This window comes from Nipponia nippon, unplaced genomic scaffold (genome assembly GCF_047370975.1).
Source record: "Nipponia nippon isolate SJK-2023a ecotype South Korea unplaced genomic scaffold, ASM4737097v1 scaffold_5, whole genome shotgun sequence".
Classification (NCBI taxonomy): domain Eukaryota; kingdom Metazoa; phylum Chordata; class Aves; order Pelecaniformes; family Threskiornithidae; genus Nipponia; species Nipponia nippon.
This window is the reverse complement of record NW_028262369.1, coordinates 33,245,587-33,257,055: the sequence shown is the minus strand read 5'-3', so window position 1 is coordinate 33,257,055 and position 11,469 is coordinate 33,245,587. Positions and strand designations below refer to the sequence as shown.

The window sequence follows — 11,469 nt, the reverse complement described above, 5'->3', positions numbered from 1 at the left end:
GTAACTGGATTATGGTTTTGTATGCTAATGGTCTTCTGAATTCTCTCAGGGTACAAAGACACTTTCCGCTTTCATCCTCTCTTTGTCTGCATTGTCTGTTTCTCCTCTTGGTAGCTCTCTAAAGGAGCTGGTAAGCATCTCATGCTCTTATAAAGTTACAGCCCACTTTTTAAAGTGAATGTATGGCTGTCTTTAAAGCTGAGTAAGGTTTCCCCTTGGATGAGGTGTTTGTTAACTGGCCCAACTAAAGGACAGGTTTTTCTGGGTAGGGGCAAGCTCATTGTTCAAGGGTGCTTGTGTGGGGAAATCCACCACATCCTATTTGTTGCTTTAGGTTTAGGACAACCACTGGACAGATAATATTTGACAAGTTTCAAAAGATCTGTCAGATTTTACTCAAACAAATTCCTGAAGCTGTCACACTAATTGGTGTCTACTGTATTGGCATATCCTAAGCTTCCCTTCTCATAGCCTGCTAAAAAACTAGCGTGTGACTTGATAACTGAGCCTCCCTTTCCACTAGTCAGGCAAGAGCTGTTGTTCGGCCCTGTTCTCCCTACATCTCCCCGGAGATTTTCCACCTGCTCAGACTCACAGATAGTGATCCCTCTGTACCCTTCTGCTCTCGTTAAGCCCAGCCACAAAGGAGGGGGCATGCACTCAGCCTGGGAGTCCCATTCCCCTGCTGGCTTTAACGTTCCTGCTACTCCCTTTTTTTCTCTTCCTCTCTCAAATAAGTCCTTTTCCATTTCCCTAATTCCTCTCAAAATGGTCACCCTTTCTTTCCGCTAGATTACCAGGAAGTCGGGCGGCACGGTGGGCTCTGCTGATGCTCTGTCTCCAGGGAGGGGGTACTGCGGCTGCCTGCTGATGTGGAGGTGGCACCGCAGTTTGAAAAAGCACAATGGCATCTTGCCTGACTTAAGTGCCTGCCTGGACTAATGCCATACAAAGATCCAGTCCTGATGCAACCAGATGGCCCTAGCCTATACAGTAGTGCAGGAGCTATTTTATTTAATACCACATAATACCAAATACTTGCTGAATGTGTCAAATCTTCCCTTGCACTGCCAACCTGGCTGCAGGCTTCTTCTCACCTGCTGCCTGGGAGCTGCTCCCTGGCTCTGGCACCCCTTCACCTCCAGCTGGGAGGAAATGAGCCATCTTCCAGGATGGGTGCGCAGCCAGATCCTGCCGGGGGAGGGAGGGAGAGAGGGAGGGGTAGTGCCTGCACACCGGCGCGGCTCTGGAGCCTCTCCAAGGCCAGCAGCAGGTTTGCTGAGACACCACCCTGCTGGGGAATGCACCTGCCCGGGCAAGAGGTGAGGGCTTGCAGCCTATCGTCGGTGCTGCCCGTGCCGCACCAGGAAGGGGAGCCGGCAGGAGCACCTGTTTCTTGGCAGGTGGTTGCCAGAGGAAGGGAAGAGATTTTCCCCGTGAGATCCCTCAGTAGCTCAATCCAGTGGAAGAAAAGTCCGGAAAAACCATTGCTGCCAGCCAGGAGCAGGGAACAGTGCTGGGCTGTCGCGTGTGGGCAGCGTCTGCTGCAGGTGAGTGAGCCCTCCTCCCCGGGACCCGTGAGCGTGCGGGAAGGGCAGTACTGCATCAGTAGCTGCTGGCAGGTTTGGGGGCTGCTTCAGACATACTTCTTAAGAGATCCTGCCTCTTGCCTCCACATCATTTCTTCCTTGCACCATTGTGTTTCCTGTCGGCACGTAAGGCTCAGGATTTTCTAGTTCCTTCTGGACTTCCAGGCCTCCCTCGGCAGAGGTGCGTCAGGACAGGCTCTGTGGGGTCGGGGTGCCGGATGCCTTACACATACAGAGAGGAAGGGGAACACGAAACTTTATAATGGAGCATGCCAAAGGTCTCTAGATTTCTGTAAAAAGTGGCTCCACGTTGACCCTGTTACAATAAGCCGTCCGCCAGCCTTATCTCCAGAGCCCCTCGGCTTGGTGAAAGCAGGGGACAGTCTACCATCACCCAGGGCTTCCCCGAGGCTTCCCGAATGCTGCCTGGTGCCCAGGAGTGCTGGTGGGAGGGATACTCGCTTTTGGGAAAGTGTTATCCCTCTGGCAGGATAGAGAGGGTGGGCTCTCCCCAGATATAGATTAGGCAGCACAGGTTTGCCTGGATTTTGAGCAGCCCCAGAAAGGAGGAGCATTGGGAATTGGTGGTTGATGTAGCAGCCAAAGGAGTGCGGATCTCTCTCTTGCCAGGATTTTGGGTGAGACAGATGCCACATAAAAGCCCCGTTACTCCCATTCCCCGCGGGTTCCTCTATCACTACTCCTGAGTTCTCAGGAGACGAGAGGGGACGTTCCCACACATCCCAGGGCAGCAGTGCCCCTGCTCCTAGGGGCACAGATGGGCCTGGAGCACTACGACATTCAGAGCTTCTGCTTTGTGCGTTGGCAGTAATTCAGGCATAAAACAAGATATATGACCTTCATTCTCTTTGAGCCTACTAGGGAGTTGGAAAAATTGCATGAAAGGATGGGAAAATATTTATGCCTATTCTGGGCTAGAGGTTTCTGTGGAGCTGGGTAAGGGGTAACGCGAAGCACAGAGTGGTGGCAAGTCCATCCCACGCAGGCTATGGCCAGATCTGGCCAAGAAGCAAGTAAGTTGTGATGGACTGGAGAAGCAGGGGAAGGAGGTGGCTTGTATCTGTTTGAGATTATGAGGCTCTGGTGGCTCTCATCTAGATTGCTCATGCAAATCATTTTACGTATTGTTGTTTATTTTACAGCAAATGTTACCAGACTCCCCTGGTCTCCACGACACTCACGTAGCCCACATAGCTGCATGAAACCCTTCTGAAGACTGGAAGCACCGCAGGAGCCTGTCCCACCCCCGGGCTTCCCCTCCTGAACTCTGTGGGTAAGCAAGGTCTCATGGTGCACTCTGGGTTCAGAGAGAGGAGGGAAGTGGGGATGTTTCAAGAGCTGACTTGTATGTGGCTCTGAAATGAAAGTGTTAATTAACATACAGTCCATGGCCCATCTGTCAGATATCAGACAGTCAGACATAAAAAGTCTGTAAATAGATAAATAAATGCATATACCATTCCCAGGCAGTCGGCAGGCATGCAGCTCACACCTGCAGCCAGGAGTGGCCAGAAACTAGTCGATGATGACCCTCAATTCTCAGTTAAATGTTGTCAGAATAGAAGAAAAAAAAAAAAAAAGGAAAGACATTAACATTTTTGTTTTCCTGCGTTCCCAGTGCTTTCGTGTTCTTCCTCCCCAGCTGCCAGCCGGCAGTGGGGAAGGACAGCCTGTCAATTTTTTCCTGTGATGTGGCCTTCAGTCAGAAAGCATTGTGTGCCTGGGCTGGTCCTCTCCTTTTTTTTCTTACACAGAAAGAGGGGAGCTCTGAAGGTACCAGGTTCAGTATAAAGTAAATGGTAGAGATTAATGACCTGTGGTACGTGTTATCAAACTGGCTAATCTGATAGGCTAACTGGCTTAAGCACGCAAAGGGTCTGTGTGATGGTCTATCCCAGACCAGTGAGACCAGGTAGCCCAAAGAAGGGCTACAGAAGGGGCAACCACTGTGGAAAGGCTGTCCTTCTCCCTCATGGCAGAGCAGGGATCCACATCCCTTCTTTTCCCTCGATCTGATCTGGGCAAAAACTGATGTGCCGCATAATGCCAAGAAACCAGATCAGCAAAGCTGCTGTGAGATCTTGTTTATCCCTTCTCCAAGGAGTGGTGGGTGACAGCCCAGGATAGGGCTTGCTCTGGTTTAAAATATAAAGACAGAAAGATTCGTCTTAAAAGGTAGACCAGGGAAGGATGGGAGGCAATGAACCCATGCTGAGGAATCAGAAACTGTAGTTAGATTTAAGGAAAAATTTATTCATGGTGAGGATGGTTAAACACTGGAACGATCCCAGAGGGGCTGTGGGTCCTCCATGCTTGGCAGTATCCAGCACCCGGGCGGATGAGGCCCTCAGCTATTCAGTCTGACTCTGAGGTTAACTCTACTTTAAGCAGGTGCGTGGACCAGGTGACTTTGCAAGGTCCCATCCCACCTGAATTACTCTGTGATTCTAAGAATAAAAATACTGCCACTAGCGACACAAAACCTCACAGTCTAGAGAAGCCCAAGCAAGTGCAGATGCTTATAGAGCAAAAGATAATATTCCCAGAACATTTTCAGACACGAGAAACCATGGAGGCACACTTCAGTAGAAGTCTTTGCCTCTCCAAATAATTTGTTTAATAGAGGTTAACATAACACTAGGAAATATGTGCTCGTAGAGGCCACACCTTATTTTGTTCTGCAGCCAGATGTTTTATCTCGCTCCTTGACCTTCTTCTGAGCAAATAAAAATGAAAATGGTTAAATTTTAAAAAGTAACATGAGGATGCAGTGCTGTAGCTTGGTTTTTGGTTGTGTTCTCCCTCATTGTGGTTTGTGCTGTTGTGGTTTTTTTTGCTTACTGTTTGACTCAGAACTTGGGTGCACAACTTCGGTCAAGCAGCAGAAGGCCGCAGACTTTGCACTTCTTCAAGCTTTATGTTTTCTTAGTCCAAAATCTCGATCTAATCTACAAACCTGCTATCTACTAAACTCACCCGTTCACTGGTAAGGAGGAGATAAGGCACCTCTGTGCTTGGAGAAGGAAAGGCAGGAGGAAGTAGTGCTTAGCACCGAGCTGGTTTGCATAGGCTGGGGAAATGTCTCCAGGCTCAGCGTCTTCTCACCCCTCTCCTTTGAAAGCACCCCGCGACATCCTGACCTTCCTGGGGACCTGTGTCCTGGGCGCATGCCGACAGCACAAGGTATCTGCTGTCTCATGCAAAATCAAAGTGGGTTGCCCACTCAGTATGCTCAACCACAGCTTTTTTTCTCTCTAATTGATGCTTTCTGATTGTTCTGGCTCTAGCCAGGAGCTGCACATCTCCCACAGGCCTCCAGGCAAGTGTACCCTCTGGAGCCTGGGTTTCTGCATCCCAGCCCACTCCTTGCCCAGGCGATTCAAGCACCAGCAGCCGTGCGGGGGAATAACACAGGGTGCAGCTCACGCGGTGCGACGTGTCCCGGGCCTGCAAACCTGCAGTGGCTGGAGACTTCCTGGACACGTGCTGCCAGCTGGCAGCGTGCCCTGAGCCACGTCCAAAGTGACCTCACGCTCCATCACAGCCGGGGAGTGACTCAGGAGGAGCCTGGCCTGACACTGTCAGGCAGTGTCTGGTTCAGGCACCCCCATGCTATTGTCCTCCCTCTTCCCCCACCTCACGTTGGCTTGTCCCCGATGGAGGGGGATTTTGAGGCGTTTTCTCCTAGAAAAGGCAGTGCCATAAGGAGCTGCAGTCTGAGGAGACTGAGGACAGGGAGAGCTGTAGGAGGAAAGATCCCTGGTGTGTGCAGAGCTGCCATGCGTGGAGGTCACAAATCGTCCCCACCTGTCCGTAATGAGCCCTGGTCCCTGTGCAGAGCAGGACACAAAGACAAATGGAGTGTGTTTGGCATGGGCTGACGGGCTCCTGGAGGGCCATTTCTAGCAGTCAGGGTGCTGTGTGGCTGTTCCCCCACCCGGGAGACGTGACACAGCTCTGACACAGGAGATCTGCATCAGTTCCTGTCCCCGCCACAGGCTCCTGCGGGACTCTGAGCAGTTTGTGTGTGTGTGCCCGTGATGGCTGCAGGTGTGTCGTCCTGTTTGGGAGGTCTCCAAGGTCTGCCCCATGTCTCAAGGGCTCAGCCATACCTGGGATGCTCCCACGCCATCCTCCCCAGCACCTCTCCTTGCTTTGGGTATCAGCTGTGTTGGAGGGTCCGTCTGGTGCTGTGGGACCATCTGGAGCACTCACATGCCGAGGCAGGAGGTTATGTGAGAGAAATGCAAGTGGTTTCCACTCCTGGTGTAAAACTGTACCCAGAGAAGCACTGAGGGGGGGCAGGACGGTGGGGAGGTGGTGCACCCAGGAAGCCGGGCTGCAGGTTGAGACAAGGCGCCGTGCCAAGGGAAGCCCAGCTAAACACAGCACCACGGAGTCTGCCTCCACCCTGCAGCCACCGCTGCCCTTCCCCTGCCTCCCCTCCAGTGGTGAAGTGCTTCAGGGACCAGGAGGAGCAGAGAGGAGAGCAAAATTGTGGGGTGCCAGGTTCCAGCTGTTTGGGGGCTCTTTCCAGGGAAGTGCTGAGACCACTGGAGACATAGCCATCACATTTCTGTAGGGGACTTGGTGAGGGGGACCGCTGGTGATGCAGGGGTAGGGACAGGGCTGAGGACATGCAGCAAGGGCAGCTCTCGCTCTTCCAGAAACTGGACTGGAAGGGTTAAGCCCCAGTCCTGACCCCCACCTCCTGCTGTCTTCTGGGCAGCAGAGCCAGTTGGTGACAAGAGGCTGATGCTGATGAGGAAGCATGTGAAGCCGGAGCTGTGAATGGGGCTTTATCCCAGGAGGGACCTGCCTCTGCTCTGTCCCTGCCCTGCTGCCAGCACCAGCTGCAGGCAGAGTCCTGCAGGCAGCGATGTGCCAGTAGCCTCTGAGTGGGGTACACGGGGCTGGGGAGGCAGGAGAGTCGCCCTTGGGGCAGGCTGAGGTCCCCCCGCAGTGCGTGGAGGTCTCCTGGGAAGATGTGCGTGGCTGATCTGTGCTTCAACGCATGGGGCTTCTGTGAGGGAGGCAGGGGAAGGTCTGCAGGCCAGCCTGGAGCAGCCAAGGTCCAGGGTTTAGCAGGGGATTGTTTGATACAGGGGAGCAGGGTCTCTGTTTAATGATATCTTCTCTTCTTGACTCTTTCAGATGAAAGACAGAGGAAAGGAAGGACACAGCCCTGGTTGTTCCATTACGGTTCTGCTCTGGGGATGCTCCACCATGTCCTGCAGCCCCGCCTGCGGGGTGGGCTCAGCCCCAGCGCATGGACCTTAGCTCTCCAGGTGGCACTGCTGCAGAAGGGAGCTGCATCAGGCTCCAAAGAATGAGACAGAGGCATCCCTGCTTGAGAAATGCAGCTGCCTTCGCAACCGCGGCTGCCTTGACCCTCCACTTCACTGTAAGGGTGTAGATTCATCTGTGCAACCACCCTGCCGTGCCCTCCCCACCCAGCTGCCCACCATGCCGGAGCTGGCAGAGCTGAGCAGCCCCCGCACCCCTGCAGACGCAGACCACATCCAGAGGAACATCTTGGAGGAGCATGTGGAGCTCTGGTGGTTCCAGGACCCCAAGAAGTCCATCCTGTGCTACGGGATGGCTGTGGTGCTGATCCTGTCCTGCGGGATTGGGGGCATCATCCTGCTGTATAGCACTAGCAGCCGGTCTGGGGAGTGGCGGCTGGCCGTGGGCACCACGCTCTGCCTCCTGGCCCTGCTCGTGCTGCTGAAGCAGCTGCTGAGCTCTGCAATCCAGGACATGAACTGCATCCGCAGCCGGGATCAGATCGAACTCTTGAAGAGCGGGGGCTTCTCGGACTGCCTGGTGCTGCTGCTCAGCGCCCTGGTGCTTGTGGTCTGCGGGGTCGTGCTCACCATCCTCTCCACGACGACCATGCAGCTCAGCCCTGCACGGCCGCTGGCCAGCATGTTCACCAGTGGGGTTGTCCTCCTGACTGCTGGCAGTGCCATCCTCCTCTGCCTGCTGCTCTACCTGCTCTGCACCTCCTGCCGCCAAGCTGCTCCTCGGAGCCTGGAGAGCGGCGAGATCCGTGTCTTCACCATCTCCGGCCGCCTCGCTGCGAACAGGCGGCTTCCTCCCACCTCCAGCATGGCCAACCTGATCTGACCCAGGACACCCCTGCGTGAGCCTCACTGGATACGACCTGTCAGCAAGGCTTGTGCTAGCCTTTCCCCAAGGAAGGGCGAGCGTTGCAGTGTGCCTTGCACTTCTTTCAGAGATGACTGGCATTTGCTTTGCCCCAGGCTGATGGCACAGCAGGGACTTGGGGTGCCTGGATGGGCTCTGTGACCTGGCATGTTAGGAGTGCAGCGCTGGCCTGGTTGGTGTTTTATCTCCGCAAAGCCTCCTGCGACGGCCGCTGCCTGCCCAACTGTGACCCCTGTCACAGAGTTAAGGTGAGCCTGTCCTGTACCCCTGGGGACCCCAGTACTTGCTTGGTTCCTGCAGTTCCCGGAGCTGTGCCGTGCGCTCTCCTGGCAGGAGAGGCTGCGACTGCGGATGGTGTAAAACCACCCTGTGCTCCGTGCAGAGCTGCCAGCTCGGACCCCTGTCTCAGCTGGCAGCAGCGCTTAGTGCCTCTGAGCCCGTGAAGGTGAGCACACGCTGAGCATGCTGTGATGCCCTGTGTCGTGCATCCCCTCCCTCCCAGGCTGAGGGGCTCCTGAGCAAAGTAGACCCTCTAGCAGCTGATGAATGGCAGGAAATATTCTGCGTGTCAGCAGGTGTGCAGTGCAAGCGAAGGGAACTCGGGGGGAGGTACGGCTGCAAGGGCTGCTCCCGAGAAAGCACCTGTGTGTCTGTGGGAGGGAGTGTGGAATTTGCATGGGATTCTGTGTGCCAGAGCCCCGGCATGGCTGGACCTCACATGAAATGCCGTTTGTATTTGCAATGCCAGGATCTGTTCCAGTATTACCTTTCTGCAGCCCAACATCTTCTGTGGTTTATCAAAGGGGTGATCAAAGGGTGTTGGTGTCAGGGCCCTGACGGGTTATCAGTGCTGGACTGTGTGTCGGGGCTCTGTTACCATGCCAGTGTGCCCCAGTCACGCGAGCCACAAACAGCAAGGTGCAGTTGCTGGGGGACGGTGATGGGATGCCCGAATCCCGGGGCTGGGCTGCTGCCCTGCAAGGGTGGTGCGAGGGGGGAGCGCTGGTGCCCTCCAACAGGAGTCTCCCAAGCAGAGGCACCTCTGCTGCCGTGGGAGCGCTGCAGCTCATCCCAGTCCCTGCGTGTTCCCGTGCTGTTTCTGTCTCCCAAGTGCTGCAGCTGCTGCGGGGCAGAAAAGTTCTTCTGCTACTGCTTGGGGCTTACCTGGAGCTGTTTTGGTGTTTTATCTCTACAAGGTGTCTATCACCAAGGTGCCTTTCCCAGAGGCAGACTAACAACTCACCCCCAGGAGCTTTTCCTGTGACTTGAGGCTAATTTACCTGCCAAAATTCTCATTTCCTCCATACACTCACGAACCATTTCACTGCCCTTTCCATAGACACAGATCCTAACTCCGAGCGGAGCTGCTCCTGCGCAACCTGATCTTTCTGTCTGCTCCCATCTCCCCCTCACCTGAGCTGCTCTGCCCCAGCCGTTATTTTTGCTCATTATTTGCTAAGTTCCCTTTGTAATGGAACAAGACTGAGCTATTCTTTTTTGGTGGCTGGTAACAAATTTATTTGGAAGAGGATGAGAGCTCATTCCCTCAGTAACGGCACGACTCACTGTCCGTGTTACACCTGGAGGCAGTGTCAGAGCTCAGCATCGGTGAGCTCCACCAGGTATATGCTGGACAATGAGGACTTCATCCCTTTGCAGCTCCAGACCACACCATCTCCGATGCTCTCAGACCGCATGAGGGCACTTCTATGTTCATCTGCTCTTACCCTGCTTCTGCGGGCTTTCCTCCCCCCTGAAGCCTTGGATTATTTTCCCAAAGTATGAGAACATCACTCTGGCTTCTCGTTTCTGGATCTCTGTTATTTCTACATTTTCCTCTGCCACTTTCACATCATCTATAGATTTTATTAAACTGCTGTTTCCTCCTCTCTCTGCATCACTTCCCTTAATCTGCCCAAGAGTTCAGAGGGTGTTACTAAACTCAGGTTCTTCTGTGCTGAATCCCCCTGTAACACTAAGAGCTGTCCTTCCCCTCTGGGCTGTTTGACCTGAGGTCCAGCGGGGACCCCTGTGCATACACAGGGAGGAACAGGCCAGAGCTGGACAGTTTTGCACCATCACCATTGCTGCTGCTCTGCATGTCTGTGTCGGTGCATGTGCAGTTATGCCAAGCTGCACCGTCTCTGACTGCATCAGTGCTGGTTACTCCCAGCTCCCCCAACCTGCAGGTGTGGACAGGCCACAGCTGCCTGCACACCAGCTGTTTTGCACATCTGGGCATTTCTGTGAAGATGCATGACCGTGCCCAGCTCGCAGCTCCATGCTGCCTGCATATCAATGTGAATCCTCCCCTCCATAGCCCCTTCAAAATATGCCCCAAGTGCCCATGAATTGTGCCAGAAAAGGATGCTCGTGGGCCATGTCAGCAACCTGAGGAAATAACGGCTGAGAACAGGCTGTCTCTGAGGATGGCGGTTTGGGTGTCTGGCTGCCCAGACGGACAGCCTGCACTGCCCCAGTCACTGACTCACCTCCTGCAGCAGCAGTGCTGGTTTGTTGCTTTCTCGGTTCCTGTGTTGTGTGTGGAAATACATAATAAAGTGTTGCAGAAGTCGACCATGTTGAAGGCTGATGCTGGAGTGATGGCCTCTCTGTGGAGCGAGAGGTGGGAGGGCTGTGCAGAGCTGGCCTCTGCTCAGGCTGAGCCCAGGGCAGAAATCGTGACAGCCCAGGGTCCCTCCTGCAGCTGTGGTTTTGGCTCATCAGCTAGTGTGGCAACACCACCACAGCCCCCCAGATGCATGTACTCATTGCCTGATACACAACTCCCACCTCCAGATGTGCACGTATCTCCCTCTGCTTAAGGACCTAGGTGTAGCCAGTCCCCCTTACCACTGCTCTGGGGGCATAAGGTCTTGCTGTGCCCCTGAAAGAAGCTCGCAGGACACATGCAAAGCCTCCTGAATACGTTGGTGCCAGCTGGTTACAGAGAAGCTGTTTCACCCTGCGGTAGGGCCAAGCCTCGTGGCGGCAGCTGTTGCCTGCAGCGAGCCTGGAACCAGTCTGCCTGCATACCTGCTACTGCAGGTCCCGTCCGCCAGCCTCAACCGCGGTCCTTCTGCAGCGTCCTGGGGGGAGCTGCCTTGAGAAGGCTCCTCCTTTTCTGCACTGACCCCTTCTGTTCCCAGCTCTGCATGCCAGATGCATTTCCCCCTACACGAGCTGCCAGGCTCCTGCCCGCTTGCACTGGAGCTACCTGGAATGGGGGCAGAGAGGCTGCCACAGGACTGGGGCACCCAAAACACAGCCGTGGCTGCCCCGTTAAAGAATAAACGGGTGGGCCTCCCAACAGGGTCAGAATAGACAAGCAATCCACCACTAGGTACTGAGGGATGAGACTGAGCGAGATCCTGGATCTATAAGCCTGGGAAGCAGTTTTTTAAGACATCGCTGAGACCAGAAGTAAAATACTGCATCTAGCATGAGTTCATGTGATAAAAAACTTATTGACAAGTAGCCTCCAACAGACAACTGAAATGTATTTTCCCAGCCCTCAGGTTTAAATCTCCTATCTTACCTGAAAGACATTAGAAATTTCCAAAAATTACAGCATATATTGTATTTTCACAGGTAGTAAAGGGCTGTTAAGGTGAGCCCAGAAGGCAAAACAAGAGGCAGTGACTGCAAAACTAAAGCCAGGACAAGCTCAGTTTAGAAATACTGCATT

At 54.1% G+C, this 11,469-nt stretch overlaps 1 protein-coding gene across 7 annotated transcripts; it reads left to right on the top strand.

Annotated features, from left to right (window-relative positions):
- The first annotated feature begins 1,307 nt into the window (after positions 1 to 1,307).
- Positions 1,308 to 10,358, top strand: TMEM125 (transmembrane protein 125). Of its 7 annotated transcripts, none has more exons than XM_087732555.1 (3): positions 1,308 to 1,550; positions 2,753 to 2,883; positions 6,765 to 10,358. In XM_087732555.1, exon 3 carries the CDS (start codon positions 7,077 to 7,079, stop codon positions 7,737 to 7,739), a length of 663 nt encoding a protein of 220 aa, XP_087588681.1. In that variant the 5' UTR covers positions 1,308 to 1,550; positions 2,753 to 2,883; positions 6,765 to 7,076; the 3' UTR covers positions 7,740 to 10,358. The 7 variants fall into 7 exon arrangements, 6 of the variants coding, with proteins under 6 accessions (XP_087588681.1, XP_087588684.1, XP_087588680.1 ...); XR_015698881.1 differs by lacking the exons at positions 1,308 to 1,550; positions 2,753 to 2,883 and adding an exon at positions 6,464 to 6,597 and having other exon boundaries at positions 6,765 to 8,029; positions 9,121 to 10,358; XM_087732558.1 differs by lacking the exons at positions 1,308 to 1,550; positions 2,753 to 2,883 and adding an exon at positions 6,451 to 6,513.
- The last annotated feature ends 1,111 nt before the right edge of the window (positions 10,359 to 11,469 follow it).